The following is a 22,806-nucleotide window of genomic DNA, read 5'->3' on the forward strand; positions in this document are numbered from 1 at the left end:
CCTTTCCTCTCAACTAACATTGCACTCTCCATAGCTGATAATTATAAGATGGTAGCCCTCCAAAGTTGGATTACCTTTTTTTTGATACGCACTGTATAAGACTTGAATTTTGCCATAATCGGCCTGGGGATTTTCTTTTGGCGGTGCTTTTCTTTTGAACCGTTGCGATGAGTGCGCTCCAGATCAGCCTTTGTCAGTGGTACTCCAAGGGTCTCATTTGAAGACCTGAATATAAGAACGACCCAAGTCCAATTTTTGGCCAAATTCAGTTTGACATGGGAAATTGTAGCTTATGCATGGACTCATATTGTGTATAAATGATAAATCCTAATTACCCCCGAAAGTGCCTGAAATGAATGAGTTAAATCTTATATCAATGTTAGAATGAAGGACTTGGGTCATTCTTACATTCATATTATAGCGCCCTGTATCATCCTTCTCTTATCTCTATAGCAGAACTGAATCAAAGAACGACCCAAGTCCATATGATTCAAAGAACGACCCAAGTCCATCACACAAAATGGCCTCTCCACAATTAATGTAAATGTTAATTGTAATAATAATGTATATTCTAATTTGTATACAATGTTGCCTTCCCATCACAGTTAAAAAGAACATTTTTGGAAAAATAAAAAAGATATGAAGTTTTTTTAAGTTTACTTGAAATGGTTTTCCATGGACTTGGGTCGTTCTTATATTCAGATACTCATTTGATAGACGCATGTCAGATGATCTCGTCGGTAGCTGTAAAACTAAATGACATGCTCTTGTCAATCATGCTGTTATTTTCAATGCATTAAAAAAAAACATGGAGCAAAATAATAATATGTAGTGGTATCAAATCATGGAGGTCTGCGCTTGTACATCAACAGAAATATTTTATAAGTAACTGTGTAAGTCTGATGCATAATTAGCTTGATCGTGGCAAAGGAATGCGGTTGCACCCGGTGTTTCTTTTATCCGATACTCCGAGAGCATGCAGTATGTCTATGCACCATAGTCTTTTTTTAATCATTTTTTTTTCAAGATACTTCGATCTAAACACAAAAAGAAACACACACAGAATGTTTTGATATCCGAAGCATCTGACATGCTACTACTCTCTCTTAAAAACAAAACAAAAAAACAAACAAACAAAACAGTGGCAACGTTCACTCACCTGCTCACGAAGGAGTGAATTTCAGAAAGAGTGAATTTTAGAGTGAAAATATGTTTGTTTGTTTTTCAACTTTCATTTGGGGTGACTATTAGCTCCTTGCGCCTGCCGTTTGTGGCTTGTTTCTGCTCCACGTACGTGACCACCCTCTTTGCTGCGAGCACATACATTTATTTTGGTAAACCATTATTTTAATGGCAGACCTCCAATCACATCGAACGGGAATTTAGGAAGGCGCACAAAATTGAAGACAGTTCCAGAAGACTAATTGAACTAGATCGCTACTGAATCCAGGAAGGTGTGAGAAAGAATATATCCCCTTAAAGACCTTTGTCATGCATGTGATGAAGTTAAAGATATTATCATCCATCGGATCATCCAGCCCAGAGCGGGTTGATGATATATCATGGACCTAAGGTCCATGGATATATCAACCCGCTCTGATCAAGCCTAGACAGCGCCCTCTTAAGTTGCGATGAAGAATGAACCATAATCATGATAATTACACAATATATGTACAGTACCATTTATAAAATGTACATGTATATCAGTTAACATGATAGTAAGTCGTTTATCTCCGGACTGACAAATTCTGGGATTTGAGTATCTTGGGAAAAGTTTGTTTGTTTGTTTGTTTGTTTGTTTGTTTGTTTTGTTTGTTTGTTTGTTTGTTGTTGTTGTTTTTTGTTTAGAATCATCCTCTTAAAGTGATGAGGGACATCTGGCACTAACGAATTTCGTATTTTAATCTTCCAGCATTCCCGGATGAGCCCTAAACTGTCTATGTATGATATAGACCTACATGATTGTTTTCTTCTATAGTGTGTGTATTATACCAATTCTTTACTTCATACATTGTTATAGATTTTATTCATACCTTATATCTGCATGAGTTCACATAATTCATGAGAACATCCACTTGATCGGCCGATTTCAAAACAACCCATCTCACTGCCAACAGTGCCAATATAATGTGCTGGTACTATAGTGATTTAAATCAGCAAATTGAACCAAATTTATGCATTTTTTATTTCACCATTAGTGCTAATTTTGTATAAATTCTAACTTTTAATACCTCGGTTCCATTATCTTTCAATCAAAACGCTGCTTAAATCGACGGCCTTCCCTTAATACGCATATATTCGTTCATTTATTTATCGTTGTACACATTACCCATTCTTATTACATAGGATGGAATTATACTGTATTATGTTTTACACAAAATTCTATCAAATTAGTGTGAAATGAAGTTTCCTGAGCATTCCTGAATATTTTATGATAACTATAACATCAAAGCATTGTTGGGAAAAGTGGAGAAAATCAGACCACCTTATTTTGTCTCATATTATGTCATTTGGGGGAAAACTGCTACTTTTTTTTTTTTCAAACAGGGTAATGCAGTCTAAGAATGCTTCGAAGACTTTAAGGAAAAATTACACTTGACGAAATCCGGTCCGAGAAATGTTGAAAGGATGTAACTGAAGTTTTTTTTTTCTTTCTTTTTACTATTACTGGTATAAAAAGAAAGGAAAGAAAGAAAGAAAAAGAGGCTATACTGTATTTTTTTCACTCATTCTCTTCGGACGCCTGAGAAATTTAGAAAGCGGGTTACAAAATAATCATACTGACATATTTTGAAAATTGTCATCAAAATTAATGTGAGGACTGGGTTTTAAATTTTGGTTTTGTTTCGGAGATCATATTTTGAATACCCACACACAAAATGTCTCCTATGGTAATATTTTGGCATTTTGCCTGTGGTGAGGTGGGATACCTGTCTAGAGATAGGGGCGTATTGAGCAATGTTCCGGTGAGGGGGAAGGGGGTTCTCCAAGGCAGGAAAAGCCTGTGAAAGCCCGTGAAAGAGGGTTCAGAAATTTTGGCAGCCCGGAGACCGGGGGGCTTTCTAAGAGGGGAGCGAGCCGTTGTTGTTGTTGTGGTGGTGGTGGTGGTGGTGGCGGTGGTGGAGGTTTGGTTTGGTTTCACGACGCTTTTTCAGTCAAACTTAGCACCGGACTTAGCAATAGTATAGTACAGCAGTGCTCAGTGACTGTAAAATTGGAGTCTGCTCAACATTAATACGCCATATTTGCTGGTTTAGTCAAGAAGTCAGTGTTCGGCGCGGTTCAAACAAGTTTGTCAGCTCTTGCCCCGACGTAGAGGGCTCAATAACATACAGGGACACTGGAACCATCTGGAGCCCTTTTATATAATTATAGGCTCTATCACTAGCTGGTGAAATATTAAACCTTCCCAATGCATTCTGTTATAGAAGGTAGTTATTTCTCTTCCTCTCTCCCTCCCCCCCCCCCCCCCCCTCTCTCTCTCTCTCTCTCCCTCTTTCTCTCACGGTGCCTTTATCAGTCAAAATGTTTGTCATTCCTTTTTTTTTTTTTTTTTTTTGCTTTGGTATTGTTCAAACGTGCTGATATGAAGGGCTACATAAAAAAAAACAGGAATTAAGTAAACATGAAAGTAAGGTTCTCTGTTGAACCAGAGAGGTTTAAGAGCGGGAGTTCCAACTGGCTTTAATCTTTTAAACAGCTGTCAGTTTTCTATTACTGTACAAAAATAATTCCACAGGTGCATTTGTGCCTTTGACGATCGGTGTCGAGGCCGCCGTCTTGCTGAGCAATCTGAAGATTCATCTGTTCATTTTGAACGTCAACATAATGTTGGCTTTATTTTGGTTGATCGTTTCATAAATGAAATGAAATCTCACTTACTCATGAAGCATATTATGAAACAAAAATCAATCACGTCAAGAAGTACATCTCGAGCTGTATCATGTGAAAGTGTTGAAAACTGTAGGGCCTATACCCTCCTGCATAGAAAGCCGGTTTTATCACTTTCCACATGATTCCAACACGTGATTATCACTGATACAGCAGAATTATAATTCTTTATCAGATATACCCGGGAGTGACCAGTCGAGTAATTTTCATTTTTATGTCATCGCTTCTTTTCTTCCTTTTTTTTTTTGGCAATAGGCCTATACACTCGCGCATGCCCGTGTTTTAAGCACAGAGCTACCAAGTCTCACGCACTCTGCGTGAGACCTACGCATTTAGGGTCCGTCTCATGATCTCACGCATGGCACCTACTTAGTATAATTATTTTCTCACGCATTGGGAGCATAGCTCAAAGGATTAACGTAATAGTTGCAATTTGAAGGTCATACCGGTATCCCTGTGGTCTTTCAAAATAAGTAAAAGATAGTCACTAACTTATAAGTATGCACCAGATCGCGCCATTAAGAGCTACTTGAAAAAGCTCCGTGCCGTGCTCCTCCAAACCCCCAACTCCAAACTTCAATAACTGCATTCTCAAGAGCAATTTCGTATATTTCCTTTGCTAATTATTCTACCTGATTTATCAAATTTATCAAAGTACGCAATGCTTATGATTGTAATTATCATCTCCCAATAACTTGTAACATGTTTGATTTTTCCTTTTCTTTTTTGTCTGTACTTACACAATGTATAGGCCTGCTCTGTGACTTTTTTTCCCATCTTCTCTGGCGTTCCTTTGTAATGATTACTTTGTGTTTTTTATGTGCATTCTCCTCATTGTATATGATTTCTATGTTTTGTTATTATTTCACGGCCTTGCTGAAAAACAGCTTATACCTGATAGCAGGCTTTTTACCGTGGTTAAATAAATAAATTCAATTCAATTCAATTCAATAAAAAACTGAATCATTTGTCTTCTGATTATCTGCGCGGCAGATCCAGTTTGGCACATGATTCAAATTAATATTTTATCGAGTTGCAGCATCGAACATGGGTTCAGAGGAAAAGTTAGGACAGTTGTGATGATGACTCCATTCTTCTGAACCTCCTTGGTTAATTGCTGAACCATCTTGCTGCGAATGAACACATCACGTTTACCACCTGCTAATACGGTGCATGGGCTAATAACTGACATTCTGCCTTCCATCTTTTTTATTGTTCAACAACTAACACAATCGTTGCTTCTAAAAAAAAGAAATAATGATAATGATAATACAGAGAAAGAAAGAAATAAAAAAAAATCATTTCCAATTTTAAGTTACACGAACTCATCTTCTACAGATTACAAATGACACTCAGAACTTTTAGAAAAAGGGGGGGGGGGGGGAAGAGAGAAGAAGACTGGGCTCCCATTCTCTCCGTGCCGACGCTTCTCAGCTCATGCATGCATGATCAAGCCGTTTTTGTGTTACCACTCTGCATTACCCGGCATTGTGCAATCCGTCGGGCTGCTATTCTGAGCAATTACCTCTTCCAAATCACCCCTATTTCACAATCAAGTAAATGTAAGTACAGAATATCGTGAATACTACATATACTGTACACCCCTGTCGATACGTTTAAGAGAGAAAGAGATGCCAAACTAGGAGTTTGCTAGGGTGTTTGTGTGATTAAATATCTTTCGCGACCTCGCAGCCAGGCATACACGTCGACAGTCGTAGGCCCTACTGTACCTGAACGGTAGGTTGAACTACGAGTCCCGACTGTTTTTGTATGTTGTAGCCAATATGTAGGGCCTACTTGTAGTTTACTTGTGGGTACGTCTGGATACCTTGATACCTTGGTGTAGTAATCCCTTGAAGCAGCTTGTACATGAAGCTATACTGGGATGAACTCTAACTGTGTGTCATGAGGGGGTGTCATTCAGTGTATGTACAGATGTGACAACTGTAAAGTTTTACAGTGTATATCACTGATATACAATTGTACTGCCATACTGTATGTACCGTAGGTCCTATTGTACATGTGTAAGATTTACACTGCAGTGGACGTGTTGACATGTTGAGCACAGTAAACTACATTTAACTATTTTAACGTTAGAGTTTCAAGCTAGGCCCTATGCCTACTCAACTCTGGTCTCTGTTAAGTGACTGTGTTTATAAAATACACTGTGGTTATAGTGACCGTGTTAACTTCGTGTTCGGGTCTCTTCTACCTGCGACCAGCTCCCACAGTATAATTTGTGTAGGGTTGGGGGTAACTGCGACAGCCGCCACACGCAGTGTGGCGGCTGCGCCGTGCTCCCATAAAAGATCTTCATGTTGAACAAACGGGTGCCTTTGCGGCGCTATATTTCCTTAATTTTTCAACAGAAACTACTAGGAATACTTACATGGGTCGATGAAACCTAAATGACTATCATCGGCGACTGTTTGATGCATTTCATTGCTTGTGACGCACAAAATGATGTCTTATAAGCAGCTCACCGATGTTCACAGAATTCACAATCACTTGCACAAGCGCACAGAATACTTATCGAACTAACATAAGCGAAACTGCGGGGAAGCCGCCAGGACCGCGCCTGGCGGCGCGGTCTCCGGGGCTAGGTTGGGGGTACCACGTATCGTCACCCTAAGGATCTGTAGCTGTTTATTCTAAAAATATAACACAAATCCGCCTAATTCTTCCCTCAAATATGCCATAAATACTGCAGTTCTGAATGTCGTGACCGTCTCGTTGATTATGAATCTCCGTTTTAAAATAGCGCAATTTTAGTGCGTGCGTTCCGTTTTCTTCGTGCAGCTAAAAAGGGAACCTTGCGATCGGCACCCCCTCCCCTCCATAGTAATACACGTGAATTTCACAGCATAGGTAATACACGTGAATTTCACAGGCCATAGGTAATACACGTGAATTTCACAGCCACGCGTCGTTACTGAGCGGATGTGTAATTTTTAGCTTGGTTTGTTTGAGTTTGATTTTCGTTTCTTGGTTTTTATTGTCTTTATAGCTAATGACACTTGATCCCGCGCATACCTTTTCGTTCTATACGCAAACAGCCATGATACGCAGGGTGCCGATGGGAAGGTGCCCTGCCGATAGGTGGTGCCCCGACCATACAACTTCAAGGAGCGCCCCGGCCCGGGCCGGCGTTAGCAATAGCATATGGTTACTTCTCTTCCAAAGCTTTTTTTTTCACGCAAAGTGGGTAGGTTATCATGGATACTTATGCCAACTTATGGGCGTTCCTGGCCCTGGAGTCGAAAGTGTGTGAGAGACTGCATGAGTGAAACTTCTCAGGCTCGGGTTCAGTTGGAACTAACCTGTTCATGTTACTGTTGAGTGTTAGTGTTAGAGACCGTGTAGAGCAGAGTAGGCCTACGTGTATAATAATACTCTTGATTGATAGCAATGTGCAGCTGTAAAGGCAAGCAACAAGACTAAGACCAGAGTACAAAATATAAATTTACATACAAGTAGCCCAACCAAGACGCCGTGTGGAGATGTCACTATTTATACAGCGACTGGGCTGTGTATAGTTAAATTTAACGTACAAAAAGCCAACAAATATCATGACATGAGAGTGGCATGAACAGACTGATTAAGTTGCGAGGGACTTCATAACATTTGGAGAGCCCACTGTATCATATTTCTCTTGGTTTAGTTGGTATCTCATTTCAGTCAGGCAATATATTCAGGCAATATTTGAATAGTCACATGATGTCATTTGCATAATTTTTAATGTCTTTCTGTGTGTGTTTCGTCCCAAGAATCCTCGCCAGGCACGACTCTACCTCATCACGCAAGTCGCCTACAATTCATATAACCGGAACACCAGCACTATTCCGGACAGTTCATTGAAGACACACACAGGGTCTGGAGAAAACCATATAGTCTCCAACATAGATTTATTTATTGACAATTATTCCAAGCTGCCGTGAATATCATAAGAGGAAGGACAATCATGAGTACTGGTGGAAAAGTAGCGTGGCCAGCGGCCAACCCGTGGGGGAAGGGCATTTCAGCCAACGTCTCGTCTCTGTCTAGCGTCATGGACGAGGAATACGCCAAACAGCTCCAAACGGAAGAGGAAGCAGTAATCACAGCAGATGCCACAGCAGACAGTGCCAGGTAACATCCAATACTTGTCTCTCGCACTCTCTCTTTCTCAGGTTCATATGTAGGAGGATTTAATTTGTTTTTTTGTTTTTCATTCTCAAACTCAAAGGAGGCTGCACAATTATCATTCATGTCAAAAATGTTTCAGAACAAAAATATACAAGCCTACAGTGCAGCCATCTCAGCTTTGTCTGATTCTGTGTAGGTTCATGGGACTGTGATGAGTTGACTGCCTTAGAACAGGTCCTAATGGCTATTTGGAGCCAACAAAGGCAAACATAAGAGGAAACAATGTACTGTGAAAAAAATATCATGGTAAGAAAGCAAATATGGCTTTTGCCTAGACAGTGAAATCTTTAAATGGGATATTAAGGACTTTTGTACCCAGGGCTGTATAAAATTTCTCTTCAAAAGCTCAATGAAATGCCCTGATCTGTCATGTTTGTGATTATTCTCCTCTGCTTCAGGATAGGAAGAGTATAGAACATACATTATTTAAGGTGCAGTGTGTCGACTTATTTTGGAAGGTTGGTTGCCAGTAATAAAGAGACTAATACTGAATAAAAACAGGGTTTGGGCGGGACATTGCACTATGCACCTGTTTGCTACGCCTTACCTGGTACCTTATGGCAGTACACAGCATCAAAGTGATAACATGGCTCTCCTGCACTTTTACGATGTGCGGGCAAATATGTTTGTCTGTATGTCTGTCTGTATTCTGTGCTTGTGTGAGTGATTAAATCTTGAAGTATATAATAATCTGTAACCCTTTGAAGACTAATCATGAGCTATATACATGTACAAGGGCTTCACACTAACCCAATTTTTCTACTAGTTGGACCCATCTGTCGGACCATTACATGTAGGTATCCATTTTTTCCATGTAGTTTTAATGGTCAATTTCTGGAAAAGTTACTGGTCCGGCAGTGATTTTTACTGGTCAGGGACCGTTGGACCAGGGCGAGTGTCGAGTATACTCAGGCAGGTGTCTATGGGAAATGTTGTTTATAGCAAAATGAGCTACTCTTCAACGGGGTACATCATATTGGGTATGAAAGAGAAGTTTTCTGTAGGTATACTGTTGACAGTGTATTGGAAGAAATAAACATCATCATTTTGTGCTCATGTTGTGGCAGTGCATATAAGTGTTTGCTTCCTGGTTTGATTTGCAGCCCCCTGCTAGAAATTCCAGCAGACCTTGCAGACGAAATGGGCCCCGAAACCAGCAGTGATCTCCTCCTGGCTCAGATGCTCCAGCTGCAGTTCGACAGGGAGTATGACGCTGAACTTGCCAGGGAGGAGCAGAAATACAATGGAAGCAGCAAAGGTGAGCAATGCAACTCATTTCACAGAGATGAGTGTCAGTTTAAAAGAAATATATGTTTGCCAGAAAGAGTATACATTGTAGTCCTCAAGTGTGGTTGAAAACTGATTGCTCCTCCCTCAACTATTGACATCAATTTTATCTGGTGTGCAAATAAGAAGAACAAGTACATTGTAGTTGCCCTCTTTGTAACCATTACTTTTCTATGCAACTTGATATTGTCGTCATGTTCACATGAAATGTCCAGAGGACCATGATAGCTGATTGCATTACATTAAGATTTCATTTTATAAATGATATTAGGATAGTAATTCTGGCTCTAATCTCAACTTCTTGTGGCAGCAGCCAGTCGGGAAGTGGGAATCTTGTCATGACCATGACACTTGCCATCGCAGCAAGATTTGCTATTGTAGCAACTTACATTGTACCATGAAGTGAGGCTCAGAAGCTTCACATTTTTTTTTTTTTTAATGGTTTGTGGTATTGATGTTTTGCAGGGTAAACAAAGTGCATAAGCCACATGAGAGCTTGCAATGTCGAAGTCTTTTGTGGTTTTTTCTTTTCTTTTTTGTGTGTTTGTGTAGCTTTGTATCTTCACCTTCCTTTTTGTAAACTCAACTTATTCTGGTTGAAAATATTGCTAAATACATTGTATAGTTGATGTTACTCATGGAAAATATTAAACATCAGTCTGCTCACCACTTTCCTTCCATTTTGTTTTGTTTTGTTTGTATTTTCCCCTCGGGAATGATATAACTCTCCATGCCATTTACAGTGGGAATATCATTCTCCAACTACCGCTCCGTCCACCCCGCCTACTATGACGACGTCGACGATGATGAAGAAGACTTCCAAGAAGACTGGATCCAGGGAGATGGAGGTAAAAACCAATTTTTGTCACAAAATGCAAAATGCTTTTTGTTAAGTCCAGTGGTTTAAAAAAATCAAATTTCAAGTTTATTTTCCACATTCCCTTTAAGAAAGCAGCAACCTAGAAATCCATGTAAAATTTCATAGTGAATTTCAGGAATCATGGTTGAATTTAACAGCAAGTATTATATAGTTTATAATACAGTTTATGAATGTTCCTCATATTGAGCCAACTTCAGCAAATGTATATCATGTTGCATGTTTTATCCATATTTCTTTCTTCAAATGTAGTTCAATTCTGAGTTGCCAGCATTTAGCTCTTTCTCTCTCCCCATTTATAAAATGTCAGATTGTTTTCTTAAGATTTTGATATTACACCACACAGAGAGTGCAGACTTCAGTGTTGGGAAGACATCTGATCAGGGCAAAAAGAAGAACATCGTCACAAAGCATGATGCCCAGGTCTGTGGCCGCAAGAATGCCAGCCGAGTCATGGACCAGGTAATATTCCCCTCAGATCCAATCTCTCAAAAACCACAAGGATGAGCTGCTGTGAGAGACTGATAAAAGTTTTTCGCTGAATTTTCAATATCCAGTTCATAATTAGCTGACCTGCCCATTGGTACAAGGGACCTTTTCTTTTTTTCTTGGTTGGTTAGGCACTTCACTTGTTTAAGAAGTGACAGTGCATAAGCTTGCCCGACGTAACAAGTTGTGGAGTTCATTTTCAAACAAAGAATGAACTTGTGTAGACTAGGTGACCACAATGGTCCGACAACTTAGGGTTGCATCCATTTCTTTGCTTTGCATTGCATGCATTAACAAACATTTTCCGTTAATCTTGCCAAAATACATTGTACCAGGCCTGCTGGTACATGTAGGTGGATGTACTGGCAAGCACCATTTACAAGGATATCATGAATTAACATTGCATTACAGAAGCTTATCTCTGTTGATTTAAAAAAACCACCATGCCTGTTGGTACAAAAGACCTTCTGCTGCTCATGTGCAAATTGGAAAGTCACTATGAACTCGCTTTAATATTCTCTTGACTTGCACAGTTTAGAGATGCAAATGGCCATTTGCAGGCATGAGGGCAAGAGGTTGTTCATACAGTATTTCTGTGGCCATTTGAGAGTTGATGCCTCACCGGAGTTATGATACGTCATTCAGAGCTGGCTTTATATACTGTAGCTGCATTCCCCCTCCCCCTCGTACACATAAGCATTAACTCTTTGTTCTCATAGTGTACAAGGGATATGTCGGTGAGATTGAGCCCTCGCTCGGTAATCAAAATTATTGCGCGACATCATTTTCTATAATGCTGTGCATGATTAGCAAGAGAATGGCTGCCTGAGATCATACAATGATATTTGATGTACATTGTAATTCAGTGTTCTTCATGTTGCATGTATCTCACATTCAACTTTAAGGACACTGCATTCCAAAGTATATTGTAGGCCAAGAAACTTTCAGTCAAAATGCATGAATCATGTATAAGTGCTTAACTGCATCACAAGAAAACAAAATGTTGTTATTATTTAAAGATTTTTAGCTCACCTGAGCCAAAGGCTCAAGTGAGCTATTGCGATCGCCCTTCGTCCGGCGTCCGTCGTGCGTCGTGCGTCGTGCGTCGTGCGTCGTGCGTCGTCCGTCGTCCGTCGTCCGTCGTGCGTCGTCCGTCGTGCGTCGTGCGTAAACTTTTTACATTTTCATCTTCTTCTTGAAAACCCCAAGACCGATTTTCATCAAACTTGGCAGGTAGCATCCCTAGGGGGTTAGGAACTCAATTTGTTAAAATGGGCACCATGCCCCACCCAGGGGGCCCCCAGGGGGGCCCAAACCCCCCAAAATTAAGGAATCTGTAAAAATCTTCTTCTCTAGAACCAGAAGTGATAGAGCTAAGTTAATAATATGAGTTAGTACATTGATGACTGTAGTTTCAAGTTTGTTCATGGCAGAATCAGGGGTGCCCCCCTTGGGACCCAGGGGAGGGGGGTGGGGAAGGGTTCTAATGGGGCCTAAATTGTACATTTTCATCTTCTTCTTGAGAACTCCATGACCCATTTTCACCAAACTTGGCAGGTAGCATCCCTAGGGGGTTAGGAACTCCATTTGTTAAAACGGGCACCATGACCCACCCAGGGGGCCCCCAGGGGGCCCAAACCCCCCAAAATTAAGGAATCCGCAAAAATCTTCTTCTCTAGAACCAGAAGTGATAGAGCTAGGTTAATACTATGAGTTAGCACATTGATGACTGTAGTTTCAAGTTTGTTCATGGCAGAATCAGGGGTGCCCCCCTTTGGACCCAGGGGGGGGGGGGGGGGGGGGGGGGTGGGGGTGAGGAGGGGTCCTAATGGGGCCTAAATTGTACATTTTTATCTTCTTCTTGAGAACCCCATGACCCATTTTCACCAAACTTGGCAGGTAGCATCCCTAGGGTGTTAGGATCTCAATTTGTTAAAGTGGGCACCATGCCCCACCCAGGGGGCCCCCAGGGGGCCCAAACCCCCCAAATGAAGGAATCTTTAAAAATCTTCTCTAGAATCAGAAGTTATAGAGCTGAGATAATACTATGAGTGAGTACAGTAATGACTGTAGTTTCAAGTTTGTTCATAGGAGATCCAGGGGTGCCCCTTCTTGGGGGTGGGGGGGGGGGTGGTTGGAAGGGTCCAAATGGAGGCCTGAATTGTACATTTTCATCTTCTTCCTGAAAACCTCATGATGGATTTTTGTCAAACTTGGCAGGTAGCATCCCTAGGTGGTCAGGATCTCAATTTATCAAACTGGGCACCATGCCCCACCCAGAGGGCCCCAGGGGGCCCCAATTCCCCCCAAATTAAGGAATCTTGAAAAAATTGGGCCCTTATTGTACATTTTCATCTTCCACTTGAGAATGCCTCGTCAAATTTTGGTAGAGCTGTGAATAATTTAGATTAGTGACTGCGTGAAAGGTGAACTTGCGATACTCAGGTGAGCGCTAGACCCGCGGGTCTCTTGTTATGCAATAGCACTGATTCTCTGACAACTGGCAAGTGTCATATATGCCCATCACTTAATGCTTCCCTGAAGAAAGTTGCATACTTTGAATTTCAAAGCACTTTCCTTGCATCATTTCAATGACTACATACTGTATACGCCGAATATTTCGCGAGGTTTTTATTTTCGTGAATTTCGCGAGTCAGGTCCTATCCGCGAAATTAAAGACACGCGAAAATATTGACTCTGATCCCGATGTGAATGTGACGTACGCATGTACCCTTCTCCATTCAGTACAGGACTCCATGATCGCGAGTTTAACCACTCGTGAAATTGTCGGGAATTCCCGATTCGCGAAAATTTAGACTCGCGAAATATATGGCGTATACAGTACATGTAGCTCAGTGGCTTCAGGATAAAAGGTGTGTAGGGTTTATGTAATAATTAATTGTGCTTCCTGTCTATCTCTTGTAGTACTCATGTAATGCCAGACAGTATATGGGAATAAAAATGTATCATTTCTTCTTTGTAAATCGCAAACTCCATCTCTGGATTCCTCTGTCTTCAGTTCCCCCCGGCTTTCCCAAGTGGCAACAGCATCGGCATGGACATGAAGCTTTCAAACAGCGTCTACAACGTACTCAAAATCCACTCGCAGAAGGAGGAGAGTAAAGCACAGAGGTTGCATGAGAAGAAGGAACACTCCACGGCTGTAAGCATGCACTTTGTCTTGTCCGTTTGTCTGTTTGTGCATCTGTCTGTTTGTGCATCTGTCTTTCTTTGTTCTGTCACAGCCTACTGTGGAATGGCTGTTCAGTTTGGAAGATGTGGGGATATTTTTGATGTGGCAGTTCCCCTGATAAACTGGTCATTCTGTTCTGTCACAGCCCAACATGAAATGGTGGTCCGTTTGGAAGTTGTGGGGGTATTTTTGACGTGACAGTTCCCCTAATGAACTTGTCATTCTTTTTCAGAGTCTCATTCAAATGATAGGCTAAGTAGGAATATACACCATGACTGACACCTAAGAGAAGACATGAGGCTTTGTTGAGAGAGGCAAATCACTTTATTTTCAATTGCGTTTCATAATTTTACTTCCTCAAATACAGTAACGGATATGAGAAAAGAAGACATTGTAATTGATTTTGATTTGATTTTAAGGTAGTAATGATTTTTTTATAAAGAAAATAAATAAAAGCATTTGAAAACTGATAGAGATGTTTGTATGATATTTATGATACCAGATTAAAAAATTAAAGAAAAAAGGTAGCATGTTGGTCAAGTCTAGGTATCGTTACATTTGAAGTCCAATCTATATGCTATACGAATTTATAAGTTTGAGGGAAACTTCTGTTGGTAATGCTTTCTGTGAGAAGATTCTTCTGACACTGTGTAACTCTATGACCCCTGACCTTGTATATCTGTTCCTTTCTTGGCTGATTGTAGGAAATGGCAGTGGACTCTAGGACTAGAATCATGCTATACAAGCTGGTCAACAATGGCCTTCTGGATTCAATCACGGGGAGCATCAGCACGGGCAAGGAGGCAGTCGTCATTCACGCCTACGGAGGACAGTGAGTGTAGTGTAGTGTAGTGTAGTGTAGTGTAGTGTAGCATAGTGTAGTGTAATGAGTGTAGTGTGTGTACTGTAAAAATGGAAATTTTCGCATATTTCACGTGAACAGAACCTAGCGTAAAAATTTAAGTAAAATTTTTGCTTGTTATTTGAACCCCCTCCCCCAGAATCAAAAAAAAAAAATGCAAGATTCATCTACATGTAACTTGGCAGAACGCAAAAACTTACTTGCTTACGAATATCCAGTTTTACAGTTGTGTATTTGCATGTAGTGTAGTGTTATTAGTAAAATGTAGCGAGTGTAGTATGTCTGTTGAATAGATCAACTAGCTTTTGGTTTTTTTTTACCTTCGATCCCCAGCAACGACATTGTTGTTTCATGCTGTCCTTTTTTTTAAAGAATTTCTATGACTCGTTTCTAAGCTTGTAGTCTTGCCAATCTGAGAATTACCTGGCAATGATTCATTTGTCCTTGTTTGCTCTATAAATGGAAATTGAAGCCACAAAGTGATGCCAAACACAATGCACTACTTTCTGTTTTCTGTGAAGTCTGTCACAACATTGAGTTCGGGGTCAAATCAAAACAGCTCATTATTCTATTCTTCTAATTTGAGAAAAGGTTAATGATGTAACTATTGCACCATCAAAGGATAACCATGGCAAGGCAGTTCTCTTAAAGTCGCCACACACTACAGTCGTATAGTCGTGAGTCATATAGTGTGCTGCGGGCTTAATTTAAAGGTGCATTTTGACTTCAAAGACTAGGAGTTAAGTATGAGGCATGATAATTTATGTATTCATTTATCAGACTGCATCCAAACCTGGCAAGAGTGAAGTTCCCTCTATGTCCTATAGATTTGTGGGGTGGATGATTCAAAGTTTGCATATTGTACACATTATACTACTCTGTGAAATGGAAGTTTGGGAAAATAGAATGTATTCAATTGATCAAAGACTAATAGTTTTAGGATCGGGTGATCTGGGGAGGCATTTCATGAAGCGATATTTTGTCTGACAAATTGTAAAAAGCTACTGAGATCCTTGCATCTGATTGACTGACAGCAAATTTGTCCAGCAAGTTTGTCAGACATAATGCTTCATGAAATGTCCCCCCCCCCCCCTTGATTGTAACCACCAACTTGTAAAGAATCTTGCTACACTTTCGAGTATGTTCACCACCTTTGCATGCGAGTGTAGTAAGAAAAGACAATCCCGACTCTCCCTCCAGGATGGACGACCAGATTATTCCAGCGGAGTGCGCCCTCAAAGTTTTCAAGACAACCCTGAACGAGTTCAAGACTCGCGACCAGTACATCAGGAACGACTACCGCTTTCGGGCCCGCTTCAAGAAGAAGAACCCGCGGCGCTTCATCCACATGTGGGCCGAGAAGGAGATGCACAATCTCACCAGGTGAGGGCGCTCTCTGATCATGAATGTGGATTCAAAGATTTATTTTCTACACAAACCGTCAGGGCATCCCAGAGATTTGAATCAATGATATCAGATTCGATGTACATTGTAAGATATGAATCAGAAGGAACTGTAAAAAGTAAGGAAAACTGTAAGTTTGGCTTTCCGAGTTTTGACTTAAGATACGTTTCCAGTGCTGTGTGTATGCATTATAAATGTTATGTAGGTGTGTTGCAGAGAAGTTGTCTTTTGTGTTTATGCAAGCACAAAAAAGGAGATAGCTTTTGTGATGCCGACATATTGCGAGGAGTTCCCCCCCCCCTCTTCTGTTCAGGTCATAACGGTGTTCAGAAAAGAGCACATAGATGGTAATTTGTGTATCTGAAGTAGCTTTTGTAGTCGCTGTCTTTACCCAAAATGTTTATGCTGATTAAAAGACAGTTACATCCTAATGTAAGGTTGTCCATATTACTTACTTGCACAATAATCCCATCAAGGTTAGAAGTTTGCTTTGTTTGTATGTAGTTGTATTGTATGCACATGTCTTGATCTTGTTCCATTTCCTTCCTAATCCCGTCAGAATACGCGGGTCCGGTATTCGTTGCCCCGAAGTCGTCCTTCTCAGGAAACACATTCTCGTCATGTCCTTCATCGGCAAGGAGCAGAAGGCTGCCCCCAAACTCAAACACGTCCGATTCTCCACCAGCGAGGCTCAGTGCGTCTACAAAGAATGCTTGAGGGTTAGTGTCGGTTACCATGGTACCTTGTGCCATGCTTTGTATACCAATTGACCCAGCAGCTTGCATGTTCTACTTGCCAAGCAAGTGGAGCAGATTAGAAATGGCAGGCCTGTCGGTGTACTGTGCACTCCCATTACAATGAACACTTCCCACAACTATCATCTCAGTATATATCTTTCTGTTTGATTATACCAAAGTTTCAATAAAACGAAAGAAAACCACATGTCCCCAGGACTTCATTATTACGGGATTACGCTGTATAGCTGTATCTTCACCCACACTCGATCATTTCAAACAAAACTTGAAGACTTATTTATTTTGATGTCCCTCTATGTGCACTGGACTTATACTGTCACTGCCTGGTATTTTGTATATATTTTATCTCCTATGGCGACGAGGGATGACATGTCATAGCGCTTTGCATCCAGTGGAAAAGGCACTCTATAAATGTCTACTATTATTATTATTATTATAGAGATACACTATCCTTCTGTCAAATGCAATTGTTTCACACAACATTAGTTTGAATTTGATGTCCAGTTTCTTGTATGTGGATAAGTCTACTTCAGGGGCAGTTAATCAAAAGTCTATCTAATCTCAGCATCTTATAGGCTTGAAGACTAGGTGGCAACTTGGTGGCAACTCAAGTCTTGCTGGTCGAGGAGTGGTCACGGAGATGTCTCCGCGACATTGTGACATCTGGAGACCATGCCTAGTTTGTGGGGAGTCGTGAGAGAACTGAACATATTCAATTTTTCAGAGACTTTTTCAAGTCTCCAGCTGGTCTCGGAGATGGTTCTAGGGCAATTACCCCCTGGTAAATTACCCCAGATCTTTTCCATGACCTTAACCCTAATCCTAATCCTGAACGTAATCCTAACCCTATCCCAAACTCCAACCCTAAACCTAAACCTAACCCTGATCTTTACTCTAACCTTTCACTAACCAGTGTTTAGCCAGGGGGTAATTGCTAATTGCCCCGATACGTTCGGAAATGTCTCCACGATGTCTCCATAGTCAAAGGGACTAATTATGTCTTTAGATGACTCTGTGACTGAGACACATAATGGACAAAACTGCATGAATGCAAAATATGAAATTTTTTTAGTGGGAATTATACTGAATTTCATGTTCCATGGAGTAAAAAATTAATATTCTCATCTGCATGATCATCAACCCGTCAAGTTCCCTGGCATTTGCAAAGCACAAACAATATAAAGTTGGTTGTCTGTACGATGTCAGTTTTTATAGCTGTGCATTTCTTCTTCTTTTTTTTTTTTTGTCAGATGGTGGAGAAACTTTACCAGGAGTGCAACCTGATTCATGCTGATCTCAGCGAGTACAACATGTTGTGGCATGAGGGTCACATCTGGCTCATTGACGTCAGCCAGTCGGTGGAACCCACCCACCCCCACGGCCTCGAGTTTCTTCTCAGAGACTGCACCAATGTCAGCAATGTGAGTTTTTCAGTTCTCTCCTGAGATCACTGCTTAGTAAAAAAAATAAATAAAATAATGATACTAAATTAGAAGAAAAATACTTTGTAACTGCCCAAATTGCAAGGGGCCACACTTGACTAGCATTCATGCTATTTTCTGGTTCCTATCATCCATGCTTTTTTTTTTTCCATCCAAGTGACTGCATATTTGTGAACATGTACATTTTTTTTTTCTTTTTTTTGCTTTGGATAATAAATTCAATTTCATTCATTCATTCATTCATTCATTCATTCATCCATCCATCCATCCATTCTATTGGGGGGGGGGGGGGGGGGGGGAGGATTTTGTTTTTCTTTCGTATTTTTTTTTTCATTTTTTTTATATTATTAATTTTTTTTTTCAGTAGAATGTTGTTCTCAGTTTGGGAGAGGGAGATGTGCGATGTACATAAAACTTTTTCTGCTATATACATAGATCTGGCAAAATGTGAAATATTAACAATAAAAAAAATGCATTTTTCGTAAGAATGAAGGTAAATGAAAGATTGCAATGACTGCTATGTCCCGATATCATCAGAGCTGCCAACTCCTAGATAGTATGTTATTTTTATCTATTTTAGTACATTTATGTACATAGGATAAGAAAATATGTTTTGGAAATGAGATTTTTTTTTCTGAAAGTCGATTTAGCATGCACAGAAGGTGCAGCTTTTCCAACTCTCTGACCTACATTTCACTGTGTATTCATATGGTTTGTGATCTGCAGAGGGTGACAGCCCTACAATACTTTAAATACATCGAGAGTTAAAGAGGGCAATACACAGTTATATATCAGAAACATTTTCTTTAGCTCAAAGGTTTACCTTTGAAGGCTTGCCTAAAGTGTTGTAGCATGTAAGATTTAAATGTGAACTTCTTCTGCTTGTCAGGATTTTTGCTTTGGCACTGGGCTGTTGCATTTGATTTTTGGAATTTTCACATTTTCTGCCAACAGTTCTTCACGAAGATGGGAGTCCATGGTGTTCTCAAACCCCACGTAATGTTCAAAAGAGTAACGGGACTGGATCTTGAATGTGGCAATGAGCAGCAGTTCCTTGCCCAGGTATTTTAACAGCGTGGCTACTTCGACAAAGAGTGTGGTGGTAGACATCACAGCTTCAATGAAAACCCTTCCAGTTACATCATCATTGGTCATCAAACGTGTTCAATGTGTATGTGACGGCCTGGCTCAAAACACACAAACAAAGTAGGCCAGAATGAATTTTTGCATGGTCATCAGAATAAATGTGTATTCATGAAATGACCAAGCAAAGCGTTACCTCTTTATGTCTGTTGAATCCCTGCTCAATTGTTCCCACTTTCGGAAACACCTTGTTGTGAACTTAGGGATCTTTACCTTAATAATCTACAGTCTTTGTAAATGTTTTGCTTTGAATGATTGTTTCATGAATTGATTGATTTATTGATAAATATATTTCAAGGTGATGCATAACTATTTTTTTTCTACCACTTGCCCAAACATAAATATTTCTTGCCCGAAAAAAAAGTCCGAAAACATAAGAAAATGTTATAGAAATTCACTTGTAAGTCAAGTGTTTCAGTAAATTCAATCATATGAATAAACAGCACATGTTGTTTCGTGTGCTTAAAAACACATTTCAGTGACAAACTTAGTTCGATCCAGTGTTGGTGGTGCATTGCATTGGCACCTCTTCACATAAGTGTTTGAAACTTGCTGAAATAAAATTAAAGTTGTGAAAAAACAAGTGGTAAAGTGCTTTGCATCACAAAACAGTCATAATCTTTAGGCTTCTGTATGGTTGACTTTGTGAGTTTGAAGGGGGTGGTGAAGTGAAAAGAAGGTAGCCTCAAAACTTTTCTTGTCCAATTTTGACAAGCATTTTGTCTCATCATTCCAAAACACTTTCAGAACTTCGATTTTCACTGGCCTGGGTTATCAGGCAAGTGCTTATCTATCACCTTGCATTGTAGGTCAAGCTATGTCACATATCTTGTGAAATGATTGCTTGATGACATTCGTTCCTCCTAGATTGACGCCCTTCAGCAGAGTGAGAAATTCAAGCCCTCGAGCCCCAAGGAGACAAACTTTGCCTTCGACTATTTCTTCGAGAAGGTGAAAAGCGGTGACCAGGATGAAGACGAAGAAGAAGATGATGATGCAGAGGAAGAGGAGGAGGAGGAGGAGGAAGCTGTCCAGAAGAAAAGGGAGAGTTCAGGAAGATCCAAGGGCAAGAAAAGGGGTAGTGTTAGTCCTCGAAAACAGTGAAGTAAGCAAGGCTTTAATGTACCAGCTTTCATCGACCTTGTGATGATAAGGTGTAGCATTGCCAAAGGGCTTCCTGGCATGGAACAGGGCAATTGGCTGAACCATTGTCAGAATTCCCTACCACCAGGATTTATATGAATGGTATTTGGGTCAAGAATATCTGACCCAAAATGAGGGAAATATCTGTTGCTGCATTGAGGTGATAGACGCGTGAAACTCAACATACTGGATGAGGTGTCGTACATTTGAAAAGTGATCAATTTGTACTCTGTCTCTCCCCTCCTTACCCCACTGAAAGGAAAATGTGGTAAGCCAATTAAACTGACGAATGAAATAACCCCTTTTCAAGACGGAAAGAATTTATAAATAAGAGTGGATCAATCCAAAATGTGACCACACTTCAGTTTTATACACATTTTTTTTCCCCTCACATGTGAGTAGTAGTGTTATAAACAGATTTCAGAACAGTCAGAAGTTCAAATGACGTATATAGTTATTGATATATTGAAACAGACTGTCATACATGATTTTCCTCCCTTTTTTCAGACAAGATGTAATTTTCTTCTATTTAGATATACAGTGTTTACATGTTTCCCTTCTCCAAACCTCGGGTATGTGGTTGAGCACGCCACAAGAAATCTGACCCTAGGCAAATTGTGCTCCTGTCATTAGGCAAAAAAAAAAAAAAAAAAAAATTGTTTGTTTGCCCTTAATTGTCAAAACCCAAGAGGGTCGGTAGGTCAGTTTTTTTTTTTTTAATACCCTTTTTACCCATGTAATTTTGTAACTTTGGCAGGGCATATTGTAATACACTCACCCTTCTGGCAATACTTTGAGTTCTAGTTCAACATTGTACAGGATGTGGCGCAAGTTTAATGCACTCAAAACTCCAAGGGATTCATTCAAATTTACGTCTTGCCAGGGCCTAGTAGGCGAGGCAGAAACACTCACTGACAAGCACTTATAACGTTCATCTTTGTTAAATTTTGCAAACAGCTCCAAAAAAGTACCTTCCAGTGAGATGCTGGCAACTGAACTCCAAACAGTTTTGGTGCCATGACAGCTGGTAACGGATGCTGCAAAAGTAGCCATCTTGGCAGTCGCGCTGCGCTGCGCCGCGGCCAGTACGGTAGCTAGCTAGCTAGCGCACTACCTATGCACGTGAGCCAAAAAGGTAGCAGCTAGCATGCATTGCATGCTATAAAACGTAGCCTGCAGCCCCGCGCAGCCAGCATGCAATGCATGCTATAAAACGTAGCCTGCGGACCCGCGCAGCCCGAACACGATTACGATGGTTCGATGAGATAAAAAAACATTTTTAGACTTTTTTTTCATTCTTTCTTTAGCTTAAAATGGATAATTTTGGGTTTAAAACCGTTCACAAATTTGCAGAAGATGAAATTTGTGGAAAAAAATAAACTTGAAAGAGCAAAAAAAGTAAATGAATAAAAAACCCGACCCAAAATTTCTGTGATTTTTGGTCGGTCGCGAAGGGCAAACAAACCATTTTTTTTTTTTGGCCTTAAGTCTTTACAGCCATACTACTATGGGGCATGTCTCAGATGGTATCTCCCGATCAATAAAGTCCAGTTTATTCCCCTCCCCCACCCAATGGAACCGGTTACCCATCAGTGACTTGATTAAGGCTCTGTAAACCTCAGTGGCTGAGCATCTCTTTTGGGCCACTAAACCTATATGTTTGTCTCGCGAATGAACAGTAATGGCAGTCAAATTTGTTTTCTGAGCTGAAGCATTGGAATCAAGTATTGTGTAATCTTCACCACTTGTGTGCATTTTGTAAGGTGAAAGAAGAGTGTATCATAGCAGTGATGTGGCAGATTACTTATTTTTACCTCTCTCTTTTTTTTCTTTTCTTTTTTTTTTGGGGGGGGGGGGGTAACGGAAGTATTTTTCACATGTTCATCGTTCCCCCTTTGATCCCAAGCGCCTTGATTGTAGGTGACTTGACATACTGCAATCACTGGCTGATTAGGAGGGAACTGTTTTGTTACTGAACATTGTAAAATCATTCTAGGATGAGGGACCTGATATCATTGTGGTACATGATGTGTGTGGTTCCTTTCCATTTTGTTTTTCGACTCAGTGAGACTGAAATCAGAGAACACAGTCCTCTTCAATGACTGATAGAGAAACACAGTGACTGTCATATGGTT

The 22,806-nt window shown here is 40.4% G+C and overlaps 1 protein-coding gene across 1 annotated transcript; it reads left to right on the forward strand.

The window, feature by feature from the left end:
- Positions 1-5,380: 5,380 nt before the first annotated feature.
- Positions 5,381-20,837, forward strand: LOC139716059 (serine/threonine-protein kinase RIO3-like). Its single transcript, XM_071627611.1, has 12 exons — positions 5,381-5,453; positions 7,659-8,019; positions 9,180-9,334; positions 10,107-10,264; positions 10,613-10,702; positions 13,749-13,892; positions 14,627-14,754; positions 15,985-16,167; positions 16,748-16,907; positions 18,194-18,364; positions 19,340-19,447; positions 20,396-20,837. The coding sequence occupies exons 2-12, from the start codon at positions 7,853-7,855 to the stop codon at positions 20,630-20,632; spliced, it is 1,701 nt and encodes a 566-aa protein (XP_071483712.1). The 5' UTR covers positions 5,381-5,453; positions 7,659-7,852; the 3' UTR covers positions 20,633-20,837.
- Positions 20,838-22,806: the final 1,969 nt, after the last annotated feature.

The sequence above is a fragment of the Diadema antillarum genome, unplaced genomic scaffold, assembly GCF_040938485.1.
Source record: "Diadema antillarum isolate AM-2024a unplaced genomic scaffold, OU_Dant_1.0 scf00000060, whole genome shotgun sequence".
NCBI lineage: Eukaryota > Metazoa > Echinodermata > Echinoidea > Diadematoida > Diadematidae > Diadema > Diadema antillarum.

Bases quoted from the DNA above. Each gene is read 5' to 3' on its own strand.
- LOC139716059 (XM_071627611.1), top strand. From the start codon at position 7,853: ATGAGTACTGGTGGAAAAGTAGCGTGGCCAGCGGCCAACCCGTGGGGG. The intron at 8,020-9,179 runs GTAACATCCAAT...TTTGATTTGCAG, and splicing joins GCCACAGCAGACAGTGCCAG to CCCCCTGCTAGAAATTCCAG. The intron at 9,335-10,106 runs GTGAGCAATGCA...TGCCATTTACAG, and splicing joins ATACAATGGAAGCAGCAAAG to TGGGAATATCATTCTCCAAC.